This window comes from Acipenser ruthenus, chromosome 39, assembly GCF_902713425.1.
Source record: "Acipenser ruthenus chromosome 39, fAciRut3.2 maternal haplotype, whole genome shotgun sequence".
NCBI classification, from domain to species: Eukaryota; Metazoa; Chordata; class Actinopteri; order Acipenseriformes; family Acipenseridae; genus Acipenser; species Acipenser ruthenus.
The window spans coordinates 7,152,234-7,172,636 of record NC_081227.1 but is presented as its reverse complement, the minus strand read 5'-3'; the positions used below and the strand labels follow the sequence as shown (position 1 = coordinate 7,172,636).

The 20,403-nt window shown below is 49.4% G+C and overlaps 1 protein-coding gene across 1 annotated transcript in view; it reads right to left on the bottom strand.

Moving 5' to 3' along the window:
- LOC117968466 (cell adhesion molecule DSCAML1-like) overlaps positions 1-20,403 on the bottom strand; it is a 99,677-nt gene that overhangs the window by 78,527 nt on the left and 747 nt on the right. The window contains exon 2 of the mRNA XM_059009495.1: positions 18,108-20,180. Within this exon, the coding sequence (XP_058865478.1) occupies positions 18,108-20,180 (2,073 nt within the window). The remainder of the gene's footprint in view (positions 1-18,107; positions 20,181-20,403) is intronic.

The following is a 20,403-nucleotide window of genomic DNA, read 5'->3' as shown; positions in this document are numbered from 1 at the left end:
GAAACCCAGAGCAGCACTTATATTATTCCTGCATTATTCATCACACAAGTGAAACATTTATTTATTTATCGGTGGCGGGGAGAGGAAGGCAGGAGTGTTTTAATGCTTCTTTAGCCATCCAGCTCTCCCCAAGAGCAGGACAAGCCACGCAGCCAGCCAGGCTGAAACCCAATGCACACAGGAACCGAGAAACACAGGGGCTGAGAAACACAGAAACACAGGGATTGAGAAACACAGAGACTGAGAAACACAGAAACACAGGGACTGAGAAACACAGGGGCTCAGAAACACAGGGGCTCAGAAACACAGAAACACAGGGACTGAGAAACACAGAAACACAGGAGCCAAGAAACACAGGGGCTGAGAAACACAGGGGCTGAGAAACACAGAAACACAGAGACTGAGAAACACAGAAACACAGGAGCTGAGAAACACAGGGGCTCAGAAACACAGAAACACAGGGACTGAGAAACACAGGGGCTGAGAAACACAGAAACACAGGGACTGAGAAACACAGGAGCTGAGAAACACAGAAACACAGGAGCTGAGAAACACAGGGGCTCAGAAACACAGAAACACAGGGACTGAGAAACACAGGGGCTGAGAAACACAGAAACACAGGGACTGAGAAACACAGGGGCTCAGAAACACAGAAACACAGGGGCTGAGAAACACAGGGGCTGAGAAACACAGAAACACAGGGACTGAGAAACACAGAAACACAGGAGCTGAGAAACACAGGGGCTCAGAAACACAGAAACACAGAGACTGAGAAACACAGGGGCTCAGAAACACAGAAACACAGGGACTGAGAAACACAGGGGCTCAGAAACACAGAAACACAGGGACTGAGAAACACAGGGGCTCAGAAACACAGAAACACAGGGACTGAGAAACACAGGAGCTGAGAAACACAGAAACACAGGAGCTGAGAAACACAGGGGCTCAGAAACACAGAAACACAGGGACTGAGAAACACAGGGGCTCAGAAACACAGAAACACAGGGACTGAGAAACACAGGGGCTCAGAAACACAGAAACACAGGGACTGAGAAACACAGGGGCTCAGAAACACAGAAACACAGGGACTGAGAAACACAGGAGCTGAGAAACACAGAAACACAGGAGCTGAGAAACACAGGGGCTCAGAAACACAGAAACACAGGGACTGAGAAACACAGGGGCTCAGAAACACAGAAACACAGGGACTGAGAAACACAGGGGCTCAGAAACACAGAAACACAGGGACTGAGAAACACAGGGGCTCAGAAACACAGAAACACAGGGACTGAGAAACACAGGAGCTGAGAAACACAGAAACACAGGAGCTGAGAAACACAGGGGCTCAGAAACACAGAAACACAGGGACTGAGAAACACAGGGGCTCAGAAACACAGAAACACAGGGACTGAGAAACACAGGGGCTCAGAAACACAGAAACACAGGGACTGAGAAACACAGGGGCTCAGAAACACAGAAACACAGGGACTGAGAAACACAGGAGCTGAGAAACACAGAAACACAGGAGCTGAGAAACACAGGGGCTCAGAAACACAGAAACACAGGGACTGAGAAACACAGGGGCTCAGAAACACAGAAACACAGGGACTGAGAAACACAGGGGCTCAGAAACACAGAAACACAGGGACTGAGAAACACAGGAGCTGAGAAACACAGAAACACAGGAGCTGAGAAACACAGGGGCTCAGAAACACAGAAACACAGGAGCTGAGAAACACAGGGGCTCAGAAACACAGAAACACAGGGACTGAGAAACACAGGGGCTCAGAAACACAGAAACACAGGGACTGAGAAACACAGGGGCTCAGAAACACAGAAACACAGGGACTGAGAAACACAGGAGCTGAGAAACACAGAAACACAGGAGCTGAGAAACACAGGGGCTCAGAAACACAGAAACACAGGGACTGAGAAACACAGGGGCTCAGAAACACAGAAACACAGGGACTGAGAAACACAGGGGCTCAGAAACACAGAAACACAGGGACTGAGAAACACAGGAGCTGAGAAACACAGAAACACAGGAGCTGAGAAACACAGGGGCTCAGAAACACAGAAACACAGGAGCTGAGAAACACAGGGGCTCAGAAACACAGAAACACAGGGACTGAGAAACACAGAGACTGAGAAACACAGAAACACAGAGACTGAGAAACACAGAGACTGAGAAACACAGAAACACAGGGACTGAGAAACACAGAGACTGAGAAACACGGAAACACAGGAGCTGAGAAACACAGGGACTGAGAAACACAGGAGCTGAGAAACACGGAAACACAGGGGCTGAGAAATACAGGGGCTCAGAAACACAGAAACACAGGGACTGAGAAACACAGGGACTGAGAAACACAGAAACACAGGGACTGAGAAACACAGGGGCTGAGAAACACAGGGACTGAGAAACAGAAACACAGAGGCTGAGAAACACAGAAACACAGGGACTGAGAAACACAGGGGCTGAGAAACACAGGGACTGAGAAACAGAAACACAGAGGCTGAGAAACACAGAAACACAGGAGCTGAGAAACACAGAAACACAGGGACTGAGAAACACAGGGGCTCAGAAACACAGAAACACAGAGACTGAGAAACACAGGGACTGAGAAACACAGAGACTGAGAAACACAGGAGCTGAGAAACACGGAAACACAGGGGCTGAGAAATACAGGGGCTCAGAAACACAGAAACACAGGGACTGAGAAACACAGGGACTGAGAAACACAGAAACACAGGAGCTGAGAAACACAGAAACACAGGGGCTGGGAAACACAGGAGCTGAGAAACACGGAAACACAGGGGCTGAGAAACACAGGGGCTCAGAAACACAGAAACACAGAGACTGAGAAACACAGGGATTGAGAAACACAGAGACTGAGAAACACAGAAACACAGGGACTGAGAAACACAGGGGCTGAGAAACACGGAAACACAGGTGCTGAGAAACACAGAAACACAGGGGCTGAGAAACACAGGGACTGAGAAACACAGAAACACAGAGGCTGAGAAACACAGAAACACAGGAGCTGAGAAACACAGGGGCTGAGAAACACAGAAACACAGGGGCTGAGAAACACAGGAGCTCAGAAACACAGAAACACTGGGGCTGAGAAACACAGGGACTGAGAAACACAGGGGCTGAGATACACAGAAACACAGGAGCTGAGAAACACAGGGGCTGAGAAACACGGAAACACAGGAGCTGAGAAACACAGGAGCTCAGAAACACAGAAACACTGGGGCTGAGAAACACAGGGACTGAGAAACACAGGGGCTCAGAAACACAGAAACACAGGAGCTGAGAAACACAGGGGCTGAGAAACACAGAAACACAGGAGCTGAGAAACACAGGGGCTCAGAAACACAGAAACACAGGGACTGAGAAACACAGGGGCTGAGAAACACAGAAACACAGGGACTGAGAAACACAGGGGCTGAGAAACACAGGAGCTGAGAAACACAGAAACACAGGAGCTCAGAAACACAGAAACACAGGGACTGAGAAACACAGGGACTGAGAAACACAGAAACACAGGGGCTGGGAAACACAGGGGCTGAGAAACACAGAAACACAGGAGCTGAGAAACACAGGGGCTGAGAAACACAGAAACACAGGAGCTGAGAAACACAGGAGCTGAGAAACACAGGGACTGAGAAACACAGAAACACAGGGACTGAGAAACACAGGGGCTGAGAAACACGGAAACACAGGTGCTGAGAAACACAGAAACACAGGGGCTGAGAAACACAGGGACTGAGAAACACAGAAACACAGAGGCTGAGAAACACAGAAACACAGGAGCTGAGAAACACAGGGGCTGAGAAACACAGAAACACAGGGGCTGAGAAACACAGGGACTGAGAAACACAGAAACACAGAGGCTGAGAAACACAGAAACACAGGAACTAGGAAACACAGGGGCTCAGAAACACAGAAACACAGGGACTGAGAAACACAGGGGCTCAGAAACACAGAAACACAGGGACTGAGAAACACAGGGGCTGGGAAACACAGGGGCTGAGAAACACAGGAGCTGAGAAACACGGAAACACAGGCGCTGAGAAACACAGAAACACGGGGACTGAGAAACACAGAGGCTGAGAAACACAGGGGCTGAGAAACACAGAAACACAGAAACACAGGAGCTGGGAAACACAGGGGCTGAGAAACACAGGAGCTGAGAAACACGGAAACACAGGGGCTGAGAAACACAGAAACACAGGAGCTGAGAAACACAGGGGCTGAGAAACACAGGGGCTGAGAAATACAGGACCTGAGAAACACAGGGACCATTTCCATTTACAGTAATAAACAGTATAAAAAATACAACATGACAGAGACTCACAATATTAAGAAGACACTGTCTCTTGAGACCTTACTCAGTTGAAGTGCAATTCGCATTTATTGACCTAGCTGGCTTTTGTGCTTCATATTATTATTTTGTATTGTGTTTCATTTTTCTATTAAGGAGTTAATACAGAAAGCCTGGGGGGAGGTGGAGCAGCTTTGGGACAGTGGGGGGTCGATGAGAGAGAGAGAGAGAGAGAGAGAGAGAGAGACACACAGAGAGAGAGAGGCAGGGATCTGGGACAGATGGACGGCTGAGAGCAATGAACTCCTAACAATGCAGCTGACTTCATTAGTCTTTCCTGAGGAATGGTCCGACTCCTCAATACAATAGGATGGAATACACAGAGGATGCCAAACTCAACGACATCATACAATCACAAACAACATTCAGATGCACGGGTAATTACCCCTGCTCCAAACACAGCATAATACTGCAATGACAGAGAGAAGCCCTTAGAAAATTCTACCTTCGCACAGTGTAATAAAGCACAGTGAAAGCATGGGAAAGCATAGGTAAGACCAGAGAGGTATGGGAAAGAATACTTTAAAAAGCATAGCAAACCATGGGAAACTATGAGAAAAGCATACTAGCATGGGGGTAAAAAATACTGCATTGAAAATGTACTGTAAAAAATGTATAGGGGGAGCGAGATCACAGTCTCCTTGCAGAATATAATACAATAGCATCATAAAATATACAGTACCAGACTCCTGCACGTGTGTGCGTGTATGTCTGTGTATATGTGTGTGTGTGTGTGCGTGTTTGTGTGTGTCTGTTTGTGTCTGTCTGTCTCTCTGTCTGTCTGTGTGTGTGTTTGTGTCTGTCTGTTTGTTTGTCTGTTTGTGTTTGTCTGTGTCTGTGTGTCTGTGTGTCTGTCTGTCTGTCTGTCTGTGTGTGTGTGTGTGTGTGTGTGTGTGTGTGTTCCGAGTCACTGACCGGCAAGGGGAGAGGTCCAGTCTGCTACCATGTGGACTCCTCCAGGCACCAGAGGAGGTTTTACTGGAGTTCAGAGCACACTGACCTGCATCACCCTCTTCTACACTGCCATGTAACTGCACCGTCCAGACATCAGCACTGAAACATGTTCACTGTGCCTTTAATACAGTCCAGTCCAGACCAGCCCAGTCCAAGGCTGGAGCCCCGACTACAACAACCCCATTAACCAGAGCAAAAACACAAATACACAGATATGAAAGTGAAATAAACACACTACAGCCAGAGGCTGCCTCAGGGCTTGACCTTGTCCCTAAATAACACTGTGACCGGGTCAGCTCAAGAGAGCTTTTACATTCGCTGACACGAGAGAGAGAGAGAGAGAGAGAGAGAGAGAGAGAGAGAGAGAGAGAGAGGGGGGGGAGATGGAGGGAGGGAGAGAGAGAAAGAGAGAGAGAGAGAGAGAGAGAGAGAGAGATGGAGGGAGGGAGAGGGGTAGAAAGGGATTATTCATTTTTCACACTACAAAAACAAGGCCATCTCAATGGTTGCTTTATATTCCAGTGTTTGTGAGGGAATGAACGTCTTTGAGAAGCGGAGTGGCTTCAGCAACGACTGTTCTACACAACACAACACCCCTGTCATCATCCCAGGGAAGAGAACACTGCTGAAAACAAGAAGGACTTCAACACTAACACCCAGCAATATCAACACAACACCACTGTCATCATCCCAGGGAAGAGAACACTGCTGAAAACAAGAAGGACTTCAACACTAACACCCAGCAATATCAACACAACACCACTGTCATCATCCCAGGGAAGAGAACACTGCTGAAAACAAGAAGGACTTCAACACTAACACCCAGCAATATCAACACAACACCACTGTCATCATCCCAGGGAAGAGAACACTGCTGAAAACAAGAAGGACTTCAACACTAACACCCAGCAATATCAACACAACACCACTGTCATCATCCCAGGGAAGAGAACACTGCTGAAAACAAGAAGGACTTCAACACTAACACCCAGCAATATCAATGCCAAACAGTCCTGTATCTAAAAACGAACCCAAAACTAAATAATTTAAACCCGACCCCACCCGCCAAATTATACGGTCTTAAACCAGCCTATAAGTGGACACAAAGCAGTGCTGAGGAATATAAACACACAATTCACAGTGCAGAAATAGAAAGTATGCTAAACAGCTTTCTAACTAAATTTTTTAAATTAGACAAAAATGGAATCAATTCGGCCATCAAAGAAATCAATTTTATATTCGAAACAACAGCAACAAAATCAAAATTCTAAAAATAAATCAAATGAAAAATGGTTTGACATGGAGTGTAAAACAAACAGAAAAGAATTAAGAAAATTGTCAAACCAGAAACATAGAGAGCCAAACAATATCGAACTGAGACTCAGCTACTGCAAGGCTCTGAAACAATACAAACACCTTCTCAATAGAAAAGAGAAGAACACGTGTCCAAACAATTATCCCAAATTGAAGAATCCATAGAGCAAAATTCCTTTTGGGAACTATGGAACAAATTAAACACATCAAAAACTAGTCACGAATTGGCAGTCAAAAATGGTAACATTTGGAAAAATTACTTTGATAAACTTTATCAAAAATTAGACGAAAACAAATTAAATCCAGATCAAAATTCTATTTTAAAAAAACTAAACAAATTGGAAACCATAATCAAGGACAATCAGAACCCACTGGACTTCCCAATAACAGGACCAGAGCTAAAAGAAAAGCTCCAAGCCCTCAAGCCCAGGAAAGCCTGCGGGCCCGACAGCATCATAAACGAGATGCTGAAACACAGCAGCTCCAGGATGCAGGAGGCCCTGCTCAAAGTATTCAACCTCATCCTGGCTGCGGGCTGTTTCCCTGACATCTGGAACCAAGGGCTAATAACACCAATTCATAAAAGTGGAGACAAATTCGACCCCAATAATTACCGAGGCATCTGTGTGAACAGTAATCTAGGGAAGGTGTTCTGCAGTATCATTAACGCCCGGATACTGGCCTTCCTTACCGAACACAGTGTCTTGAGTAAGAGTCAGATTGGATTTCTACCAAATTACCGCACCTCTGACCATGTTTACACCCTACACATCCTAATAAACAAACATGTGCACCAAAAAAATAAAGGAAAAATCTTTGCTTGTTTTATAGATTTTAAAAAAGCATTCGACTCAATTTGGCATCCAGGTCTATTCCTTAGAATTCTTGAGAGCGGTGTAGGGGGTAAAATTTATGACATCATTAAGTCAATGTATACAGAGAATAAGTGTGGTGTGGAAATTGGAAACCAAAGAACAGGGTTTTTCACCCAAGGGCGTGGAGTGAGACAGGGCTGCAGTCTGAGCCCAACACTGTTCAACATCTACATCAACGAGTTGGCTACGGTGCTGGAACAGACTGCAGCCCCTGGCATCACTCTACACGACAAAGAAATCAAATTCCTGCTCTATGCAGATGACCTGGTCCTGCTGTCACCCACTGAACAGGGGTTGCAGCAGAGCCTGGCACTGCTAGAGCAGTACTGTCAGAAATGGGCACTGACAGTAAACCTGGACAAGACCAGAGTTATGGTATTCCAGAAGAAAGCCAGATCTCAGGGAAACAGGTACCACTTCACCCTGGGAAACAACACCCTGGAGCACAGCACCAGCTACAATTACCTGGGTCTAAAAATCAGTGCGTCTGGGAACTTCAACCTGGCTATAAATGCATTAAGAGTTAAAGCGCGCAGGGCTTTTTATGCAATAAAGAATCGGCTATACAAAATTAAACCACCAATAAAAATGTGGCTAAAAATTTTCGACAGCATAATAAAGCCAATCCTTCTGTATGGTAGTGAAGTATGGGGTCTCCTTATGAACCCTGATTATAAAAAATGGGATCAAAGCCCCATAGAGAATTTCCATCTGGAATTCTGTAAACACCTCCTGCAGGTTCACAGGAGTGCAGCCAATAGCGCTTGCAGGGCTGAATTGGGCCGGTTCCCCTTACTCCACTCCATACAGAAACGAGCGCTCAACTACTGGGTCCATCTACAGCAGGCTGATCCGCAGTCCTACCACCACACTGCACTGCGGAGCTGCTCACAGCCCCCACAAGAGAATCCCCTAAGTAGAATGGTACTGAAGCTCAGCCAAATAAGTCAAATTAATACCAGCGAACTTCAGAACACCACCAACAAAAAACTCCCAGCACAAAAAATGAAACAAATTAATCTAAATCTGGAAAACAATTATAAAGTACATTGGAATAACGAAATTGAATCACACAATAAATTACAATGCTATCTGGCCCTAAAAAAAGAATTTACCCTGGCAGAATATCTGGTCAGGGTCAAAAACACAAAACATAGACAGATCCTGACCAAGTACAGACTCAGTGACCACAGCCTGGCCATCGAAACTGGCCGGCACAAAAAAACCTGGATTGCCAAAGAAAAAAGGCTGTGCTGTCACTGTGATCTGGGAGAGGTAGAGACAGAAATGCACTTCCTGTTGTCCTGCCCAAAATACACAGAGATACGGGAGAGATATATCCCCCAATTCAAAAAACAAATGGCAGAGTTTAACCTCCTCTCCAATTCGAGTAAAATCCCCATCCTTCTAGGAGAGGAGGAGCGAACTGCAAATCTAGCAGCACAGTATGTGTCTGCCTGCCACAACCTGAGGGACAGTGTGTGACACCCTGCATACACGACCATGGGTTACTGGTGATGAGGAGGGAGGGAGGGAGTGAGTTATATTGTTCAAAGGGAAGGGAACAATGGTTTTTTTGTGTTTGTGATGTTCTGTAATTGTATTTCTGTTTTATTATTTCTGTTTTGTATTATAAAAGCTTTGGCAATACCTGAGCGCTCTCGTCATGCCAATAAAGCATTTTTGAATTTGAAAATTTGAATTTGAGAGAGAGAGAGAGGGAGAGACAGGATCGCTGTGATCCATGAAGTACAATGCCGGAGGATGGCCCCACAGCCTCCACATGTTCCCTGTCATTCCCATCAGCCCCTCAGCTCACTTCATACAGACAAACACCAGCCACGAGAACTCTGCAGACGACAGCAGGGATGAACACAATAATCATGAGAAATCACACATGACAAATCAGCCTGTCGCTGCTGACGATCTGTCAAAACCCCAGCAGCCCTTCTTATTGTCCTGTGCATAGTTCTAATGCTGTGTTTGATACCCACCACCCTTACAACATTGCAACACTGTCATTACCTTTGCACCAATCAGTGCTGTCCGCCCCACTCCCCTGAATCCATCAATCCCCTGCTGCGCCTGGCAGAGGCAAGCGCTGGTGCAAAGCTGCACCCAGTATCCAGCACTGGAAACCAGTGTCTGCACCCAGTATCCAGAACAGGTGCAAAGCTGCACCCAGTATCCAGCACTGGAAACCAGTGTCTGCATCCAGTATCCAGAACAGGGAACCAGTGTCTGCACCCAGTATCCAGCATAGGGAACCAGTGTCTGCACCCAAATATCCAGCACTGGGAACCAGTGTCTTCACCCAAATATCCAGCATAGGGAACCAGTGTCTGCACCCAAATATCCAGCACTGGGAACCAGTGTCTGCACCCAAATATCCAGCATAGAGAACCAGTGTCTGCACCCAAATATCCAGCACTGGGAACCAGTGTCTTCACCCAAATATCCAGCATAGGGAACCAGTGTCTGCACCCAAATATCCAGCACTGGGAACCAGTGTCTGCACCCAAATATCCAGCATAGGGAACCAGTGTCTGCACCCAAATATCCAGCACTGGGAACCAGTGTCTTCACCCAAATATCCAGCATAGGGAACCAGTGTCTGCACCCAAATATCCAGCATAGGGAACCAGTGTCTGCACCCAAATATCCAGCATAGGGAACCAGTGTCTGCACCCAAATATCCAGCACTGGGAACCAGTGTCTGCACCCAATATCCAGCATAGGGAACCAGTGTCTTCACCCAAATATCCAGCACTGGGAACCAGTGTCTGCACCCAATATCCAGCATAGGGAACCAGTGTCTTCACCCAATATCCAGCATAGGGAACCAGTGCCTGCACCCAAATATCAAGCACTGGGAACCAGTGTCTGCACCCAAATATCCAGCATAGGGAACCAGTGTCTGCACCCAATATCCAGCATAGGGAACCAGTGCGGAAGCACGTTTGCAGACCGTGCACCCACTTGTGCAAACCGCATAGTCCCAGTTCCAGCGGCTGGCAAAGCACCAAGCAGGGCAAAAGGTCTGAGAGTGAGCAGAGCGGCCGGCTCGCTGCTGTGTGCTGTGTGCAGGGTTTCTTTTATTATAACAGAACTGCCCAAGAGAACATCTCTCATGACAATATGACACACCCGACACACAACACTTTAACCTGTCACAGCTAGGAGAAGCATTAGCACACCAGGGCATTACTAGCAATGGAACACAGTGGGTTAGGAACACATTCTGCACAGTACAGACTGCTCCTGATACTGAAGCACACTGCCTGCTCCTGATACTGAAGCACACTGTCTGCTCCTGATACTGAAGCACACTGCCTGCTCCTGATACTGAAGCACACTGTCTGCTCTTGATACTGAAGCACACTGTCTGCTCTTGATACTGAAGCACACTGTCTGCTCTTGATACTGAAGCACACTGTCTGCTCCTGATACTGAATCACACTGTCTGCTCCTGATACTGAAGCACACTGTCTGCTCCTGATACTGAAGCACACTGTCTGCTCCTGATACTGAAGCACACTGTCTGCTCCTGACACTGAAGCACACTGTCTGCATCTGATACTGAAGCACACTGTCTGCTCCTGATACTGAAGCACACTGTCTGCTCCTGATACTGAAGCACACTGTCTGCTCCTGATACTGAAGCACACTGCCTGCTCCTGATACTGAAGCACACTGTCTGCTCCTGATACTGAAGCACACTGTCTGCTCCTGATACTGAAGCACACTGTCTGCTCCTGATACTGAAGCACACTGTCTGCATCTGATACTGAAGCACACTGTCTGCTCCTGATACTGAAGCACACTGTCTGCTCCTGATACTGAAGCACACTGTCTGCTCCTGATACTGAAGCACACTGTCTGCTCCTGATACTGAAGCACACTGTCTGCTCCTGATACTGAAGCACACTGTCTGCTCCTGATACTGAAGCACACTGTCTGCTCCTGATCTGGTACCGTGGTACTGCAGTGCATTACCAGCAGTGTGGATTACTCAGCTCAGCAAAACGAGGCTGTTCTTGGAAGAGCACGTCAGCTGCCGATGCATTTTCCTTCCCAGGTTTTGGAGAGATAGAATAAACATGACCTTCTGGAGCCTGGCAAGCACATGCTCGCTCTCGCTGCTTTATCAGGACAGCAGCGAGCGCACTGGGGTTTCTGTAGGGTAGAAAGACAGACGGACAGGCGCTCTGTTTGCTGGCTCGCTGGCCCGACCCTGGCTGCACAGTCTGTGCTCAACTGGTCCAGCTCTCGTCCTGTTTTGTTAATGAGGCTCAGTGAGACGTGTAACAGCGGCAGGGGTAAAGACAGCTGCCCCTCCCCCCGCCCCAACTCACACACACACAGCTGAGCTACAACACTGTCACACAGAAACACACAGAGACACGATCACTAATCAATCAATACAAACACCAATCAATACAATGAACGGGTGAGAAACTAGCGGGTGAGGTGCACCACGTTTCAGAGAATAAGAGATTCATAGAAAAATAGAAGAGTGGGGGTGAGGGAGAGACACAGAGAGAGAGAGAGAGAGAGAGAGAGAGAAATAGAGAGAGAGAGAGAGAAATAGAGAGAGAGAGCGAGAGAGAAAGAGAGAGTTACATCCTCTAACAACAAGCATGTGGCTAATGCCATCTGTTGACATGGACTAAATTAATTAGCTAAACTCATTACAATTTTGTGGGAGCCGGGAGCAGAAATGAGAGCAACAGCAACTGGATCGACCCCAGTCTATCTCTCCCTCTCCCTCTCCCTCTCCCCCTCCCTCTCCCTCTCCCTCTCCCCCTCCCCCTCTCCCCCCCCTCTCTCTCTCTCAAAATGTAAAACATCCCACAGCACCACAGCTCTGCGCTGCCAAAGCCTGCTGGCACTCCGCCCCACAGCCGGGGTATCTCGTCAGAGCTCAGGAGCCAGGCAGGGTCAGGCCTGGACAGGACTTCCACTAGGACTGGGATCGGCTCAGATCTCAGAAAGTGCGAGCGAGAGAGAGAACGAGAGAGGAACGGAGAGAAAGAGGGTGGTGATCACTAGCACACATGCCCATTCCACTTTGGCAACGCTGGGCATAACTAGGTCACTGGCATATGCACGGCACAGCAGAGATGCCAGAGTTATAAAAGCAATGGCGCTGCTCTGAGATTATCCATCCCTGCATAGAAACTGGGCCACAGGCATCGCCGTGATGCTGCAGTGCAATGTCAATATGGGACTGGGACTGGATCTGCTATTTCAAATCTGGGCCACGGCCCTCTGAGGTTACCATCACATGTCAATATCACACAAGCAACATAACCAGGCAGTGATGGGTGCTGCACTGAGGTTAGCTGCTATCTCTTACACAGACTGGGCAGTGATGGGTGCTGCACTGGGGTTAGCTGCTATCTCTTACACAGACTGGGCAGTGATGGGTACTGCACTGGGGTTAGCTGCTATCTCTTACACAGACTGGGCAGTGATGGGTACTGCACTGGGGTTAGCTGCTATCTCTTACACAGACTGGGCAGTGATGGGTACTGCACTGGGGTTAGCTGCTATCTCTTACACAGACTGGGCAGTGATGGGTACTGCACTGGGGTTAGCTGCTATCTCTTACACAGACTGGGCAGTGATGGGTACTGCACTGGGGTTAGCTGCTATCTCTTACACAGACTGGGCAGTGATGGGTACTGCACTGGGGTTAGCTGCTATCTCTTACACAGACTGGGCAGTGATGGGTGCTGCACTGGGGTTAGCTGCTATCTCTTACACAGACTGGGCAGTGATGGGTACTGCACTGGGGTTAGCTGCTATCTCTTACACAGACTGGGCAGTGATGGGTACTGCACTGGGGTTAGCTGCTATCTCTTACACAGACTGGGCAGTGATGGGTGCTGCACTGGGGTTAGCTGCTATCTCTTACACAGACTGGGCAGTGATGGGGTGCAGTCTCTGTATCTCTGTGGATGTTTTGATTGCTGGCTGGTCAGCGAGGGGTGAAGAAGACATCGTTGTTTTTCATTGTATTAAATGTATTTATTTGTTTGCCTGCAGCTGCAGCGGGTACCGGAGCAGCTCTTTGGAGTCTCTATAAAAAGGAACGCAGGAAGGTGCTTGACAGGCTGAGCGAGATTAAAAGGATGCGTGTCGCTCTTGGTAGCAGCGCTGTCCAATTCCATCCATCTCCGAGGACAGACGGGTCCCCACCCTTGAAACACATTCATTATTTACATCGCTCCGTAGTGGAATATTAATGCTAAAAGCAATTGGCAGCGGGGCTGGCTGATTAAATTTGCTGCTGCAAAACAGAAAACCCAGGGAAAGAGGCGACCATTAAGGACAAAATTAGTGAAGCAAAACACAGCTCCATCCACTTAAGGCCCCGACCGCTGCTTTTAAAAGCAGCAGCCCCCTCGTCCTCACTGTTTTTTTATAGATATATGCACTAGCATTAACAGAACGGCAGAGCTCCGCACGCGCTGGCGCAGGATATTTGTAATGGGATTATAACGGAGTGGCTTCTCAATTTTTAAACAGGTAAGGGAGCGTCACCGCCCCTCCAGCGCGTCTCTCTAACTCTCAGGGAACGGGCTGCTTCAGCACAACATCCTGCCGTCGCTACATCCTGCGCGCGGGACCGAACCAGGGGCATTCAATCTGTGGGAGATTTTTATTTGTGTCATAGTTCATTTGCATAGCTCTGAAGCGCTCTGCCTGTACGGAGTCCAGCTGCTGCAGATGCTAAAATGATAAATATACTGTTTACAGTGCTGGGTCGTTATTTCCTGAGTTTCACGGTATAGGACGTGGACAATTTACAGCAAGTACGTCCTAATCATGAATCAGCATTTTCAAATGACCAAATCGTGAAACAACAAAACTGGTCCTATAGTATACAGTATGAACCATGCTGTAACACAACTTTGTAAAAATGATCTTCACAATACAAAACACTAGAAACCACAACGAATAGCCAGCAGTCACAGTGAGCAGGGTTACAGTCCAGTCACAGTGAGCAGGGTTAGCTGTATAGTCCAGTCACAGTGAGCAGGGTTAGCTGTATAGTCCAGTCACAGTGAGCAGGGTTAGCTGTATAGTCCAGTCACAGTGAGCAGGGTTAGCTGTATAGTCCAGCAGTCACAGTGTGCAGGGTTAGCTGTATAGTCCAGTCACAGTGAGCAGGGTTAGCTGTATAGTCCAGTCACAGTGAGCAGGGTTAGCTGTATAGTCCAGTCACAGTGAGCAGGGTTAGCTGTATAGTCCAGTCACAGTGAGCAGGGTTAGCTGTATAGTCCAGTCACAGTGAGCAGGGTTAGCTGTATAGTCCAGCAGTCACAGTGAGCAGGGTTAGCTGTATAGTCCAGTCACAGTGAGCAGGGTTAGCTGTATAGTCCAGTCACAGTGAGCAGGGTTAGCTGTATAGTCCAGTCACAGTGAGCAGGGTTAGCTGTATAGTCCAGTCACAGTGAGCAGGGTTAGCTGTATAGTCCAGCAGTCACAGTGAGCAGGGTTAGCTGTATAGTCCAGTCACAGTGAGCAGGGTTAGCTGTATAGTCCAGTCACAGTGAGCAGGGTTAGCTGTATAGTCCAGTCACAGTGAGCAGGGTTAGCTGTATAGTCCAGTCACAGTGAGCAGGGTTAGCTGTATAGTCCAGTCACAGTGAGCAGGGTTAGCTGTATAGTCCAGCAGTCACAGTGAGCAGGGTTAGCTGTATAGTCCAGTCACAGTGAGCAGGGTTAGCTGTATAGTCCAGTCACAGTGAGCAGGGTTAGCTGTATAGTCCAGTCACAGTGAGCAGGGTTAGCTGTATAGTCCAGCAGTCACAGTGTGCAGGGTTAGCTGTATAGTCCAGTCACAGTGAGCAGGGTTAGCTGTATAGTCCAGTCACAGTGAGCAGGGTTAGCTGTATAGTCCAGTCACAGTGAGCAGGGTTAGCTGTATAGTCCAGTCACAGTGAGCAGGGTTAGCTGTATAGTCCAGTCACAGTGAGCAGGGTTAGCTGTATAGTCCAGCAGTCACAGTGTGCAGGGTTAGTTCCAGCCCAGTCTCTGTTAAGTGCAGTTGTAGTAGCAGTAAGCAGTGACAAGACTCAACACAGTGCTGTGAGCTGCAGAGACCGTGTTCCTGTGCAGTGTAACACAGCGCTGTTTCGCAGGACCTCAATTATTCAGCAGGCTCTCAGTGGTCCGGGCTTGTTCTTGCGCTTGTGTTCACATCAAAGACATCTCCCTGAGCAGCCCCCTGTGTGCTGAAAGTCACCGCTCTCTAATACCTGAGCTCAGCTCGCTCACAGCTGCTGGGTTCATACCCAGCTCCATGCAGGAACCCTTCCTTCAGAGCACAGAGCCTGCCACACTGACACACGTATCCTCCCGTTCTCAACAGCCCTGCAAACACCATTCACACGTCCTATCATTTCCTAATATCTACAGACACACGTAGTGCTAATACAAGTCATTTTGCATTTGTTTAATTCGTTACCACCCCCCTACAGGCTTCACAGTGCTTACCTACGCTCCCCACGCTTGCACTGTGCTTTATTACACTTTGCTGTGCTGTTACTGTGGAAAACTTTTCTAATCTTTGTAATGAAATATTTATCCACCCTCTGGCTTTGGTGGCAACACGGTTACTATAAATCAAAACGCATCCAGAAACGCATACATCATACAGCGTTTAAAAAACACAGGGCAGAGTTCAGGACAAGTACACTGTGCTCTGAATCCATCTTACAGCATCCGTGTGTGTGTGTGTGTGTGTGTGCGTGTGTGTGTGTGCGTGTGTGTGAGTGTGCGTGTGTGTGTGTGTGCGTCTGTGTGTGTGTATCTGTGTGTGTGCGTGCGTGTGTGCATGTGTGAGCGTGCATGTGTATATTATTATTATTATTTGTTTATTTAGCAGACGCCTTTATCCAAGGCGACTTACAGAGACTAGGGTGTGTGAACTATGCATCAGCTGCAGAGTCACTTACAACTACGTCTCACCCGAAAGACGGAGCACAAGGAGGTGAAGTGACTTGCTCAGGGTCACACAGTGAGTCAGTGGCTGAGGTGGGATTTGAACTGGGGACCTCCTGGTTACAAGCCCCTTTCTTTAACCACTGGATCACACACCGTGTGTGTGTGTCTGTGTGTGTGTGCGCGTGTGTGTGTGTGTCTGTGTGTGTCTGTGTGTGTGTGTGTGTATGTGTGTCTCTGTGTGTGTGCGTGGCATTTGATCCAGGGGAAATCAGTTTCTCCAAAAGAAAAACAGATGTTCTGAAAGGCACTGAATAAATGCCTGCTGTGCAGGTTTATTGAGAAGGTCCTTCATGGAGGACAGCTTCCTGTCTCTTCAGCGTTATGAACAGTGGAGCGCACTTTGCCCTGGCTCAGTGCTTTGTGAATGTGCCCGTATCGAGTGACACAGATGTACAGATGACACCGTGTCAGAAACAATGGGAGGCTGGCTTTCCATTCTTGTCTGCATTGTCGCAGCCCACCTGCAAGCTGCACAGGGCCTGCGTTTCTCAGCTGTAATCTAGGAGCTGCGCAGGTGTCTTGGATTCTCATTCCAGCTGCAGCAGGACTTTACTTTTGCCCCACAGTGCCATTTTAGTCAATTGTTTTTTTTAGTAAATTCATTCACTTTTTTTTATCTGTATAAAAACAATTCAACAGAAATAAAAAGCCTTGTATTGCTCGGATAGTTTATGTCATTGAAGAAAACATTCAATGGATGTGATTAGAATATATATATATATATATATATATATATATATATATATATATATATATATATATATATATATATATACATATAGGATGTCCTTCTGTATAGGAGTGCATGTCAATTACTACATCAAACAAGGACACATTGTGACCCGAGACAGACAGACAGTATCTCAATCAGATCATTGTAACAGTATTGGGCTGGAACAAAACAAATCATCTTGCCTTTGGAAATTCAATTATTTTGCACACACGCACACACGCACACACGCACGCACACACACAACTGAACAGTCGACTGACTACTTGTATGATCAGATTGACAGAAAACAAAAGGCTGCTCTGAGGTTTGTGAGTGAGGAGGGATCTCAGGCAGCGCAGATCAAATCCTCAGAGACACTGTGAAAGCGAGAGCTCATTAACATCAGCTCTATATTTAGAGTCCCCATTATCTGATATAACGCACTGTTGGTTTATCAGAAATATCCCACTGATTTGCAGGAATAGCACGCTGTAGGAATACCAACGAGATCCCAACGAGATGGGAAAAATGAGTACAAGGGATAAAGAAAATAGAAAATACCCTCCGACAGGAGTCAGATACATACATACATATATATATATATATATATATATATATATACATACACACGTGTGTGTGTGTGTGTGGAAGAAAAGCAATAAAGCAAGTGTGATGTTTTTTTTATCACATATCAAACCAACATGTGATAGAGAAGCACAAAGAGCTGTATGTTTAGGGAGTGTTAATTGTGACATCACACTGGTAACCCATGGTAACGTATTATCACATTTGTGATGCCGTTTAAAAAAAATAGTTTAACTCCACTGCCAGGTGATGACCCACCCTGCACACCAAGCCCTCAAACTCCATACCCTGCCCCTTTACCAGGACCCACACCGAGCCCTCGCACTCCATACCCTGCCCCTTTACCAGAACCCACACCGAGCCCTCGCACTCCATACCCTGCCCCTTTACCAGGACCCACACCGAGCCCTCCCACTCCATACCCTGCCCCTTTACCAGGACCCACACCGAGCCCTCCCACTCCATACCCTGCCCCTTTATCAGGACCCACACCGAGCCCTCGCACTCCATACCCTGCCCCTTTACCAGGACCCACACCGAGCCCTCTACACTGCATTCCCCCTCCCCCTCCCCGGAGCCCTCTACACTGCATTCCCCCTCCCCCTCCCCAGAGCCCTCTCCACTGCATTCTCCCTCCCCCTCCCCGGAGCCCTCTACACTGCATTCCCACTCCCCCTCCCCAGAGCCCTCTCCACTGCATTCTCCTTCCCCCTCCCCGGAGCCCTCTACACTGCATTCCCCCTCCCCCTCCCCGGAGCCCTCTACACTGCATTCCCACTCCCCCTCCCCAGAGCCCTCTCCACTGCATTCTCCTTCCCCCTCCCCGGAGCCCTCTACACTGCATTCCCCCTCCCCCTCCCCGGAGCCCTCTACACTGCATTCCCACTCCCCCTCCCCAGAGCCCTCTCCACTGCATTCTCCCTCCCCCTCCCCGGAGCCCTCTCCACTGCATTCCCCCTCCCCCTCCCCGGAGCCCTCTCCACTGCATTCCCCCTCCCCCTCCCCGGAGCCCTCTCCACTGCATTCCCCCTCCCCCTCCCCACAGCCCTCTACACTGCATTCTCCCTCCCCCTCCCCGGAGCCCTCTCCACTGCATTCCCCCTCCCCCTCCCTGGAGCCCTCTCCACTGCATTCCCCCTCCCCCTCCCCGGAGCCCTCTCCACTGCATTCCCCCTCCCCCTCCCCGGAGCCCTCTCCACTGCATTCCCCCTCCCCCTCCCTGGAGCCCTCTCCACTGCATTCCCCCTCCCCCTCCCCGGAGCCCTCTCCACTGCATTCCCCCTCCCCCTCCCCGGAGCCCTCTCCACTGCATTCTCCCTCCCCCTCCCCGGAGCCCTCTCCACTGCATTCTCCCTCCCCCTCCCCGGAGCCCTCTACACTGCATTCTCCCTCCCCCTCCCCGGAGCCCTCTCCACTGCATTCCCCCTCCCCCTCCCTGGAGCCCTCTCCACTGCATTCCCCCTCCCCCTCCCCGGAGCCCTCTCCACTGCATTCCCCCTCCCCCTCCCCGGAGCCCTCTCCACTGCATTCCCCCTCCCCCTCCCCGGAGCCCTCTCCACTGCATTCCCCCTCCCCCTCCCCGGAGCCCTCTCCACTGCATTCTCCCTCCCCCTCCCCGGAGCCCTCTCCACTGCATTCCCCCTCCCCCTCCCCGGAGCCCTCTACACTGCATTCTCCCTCCCCCTCCCCGGAGCCCTCTCCACTGCATTCTCCCTCCCCCTCCCCACAGCCCTCTACACTGCATTCTCCCTCCCCCTCCCCGGAGCCCTCTCCACTGCATTCCCCCTCCCCCTCCCCGGAGCCCTCTCCACTGCATTCCCCCTCCCCCTCCCTGGAGCCCTCTCCACTGCATTCCCCCTCCCCCTCCCCGGAGCCCTCTCCACTGCATTCTCCCTCCCCCTCCCCGGAGCCCTCTCCACTGCATTCCCCCTCCCCCTCCCCGGAGCCCTCTCCACTGCATTCTCCCTCCCCCTCCCCGGAGCCCTCTCCACTGCATTCCCCCTCCCCCTCCCCGGAGCCCTCTACACTGCATTCTCCCTCCCCCTCCCCGGAGCCCTCTCCACTGCATTCTCCCTCCCCCTCCCCACAGCCCTCTACACTGCATTCTCCCTCCCCCTCCCTGGAGCCCTCTCCACTGCATTCCCCCTCCCCCTCCCCACAGCCCTCTACACTGCATTCTCCCTCCCCCTCCCCGGAGCCCTCTCCACTGCATTCCCCCTCCCCCTCCCTGGAGCCCTCTCCACTGCATTCCCCCTCCCCCTCCCCGGAGCCCTCTCCACTGCATTCCCCCTCCCCCTCCCCGGAGCCCTCTACACTGCATTCCCCCTTTCCCTGCGCGTCCTACAGCAGCTCTCTGTGTCCGCGCTCCCTGTTTTACGTTGCTCCGCGTAGCTCCAAGCTGCTTATCGATTTTAATAGCAGCTGCGCTCTGTATCAGAAAGATGTCATATCAGATGTAGATTATTGCTTTGATCCGCGAGTTTTCCCTGACACTGATTTCCAGCTTTTCTGCTCATGACATTAATCCTTTTGTCTGTCTGAATGTGCCGGGGCT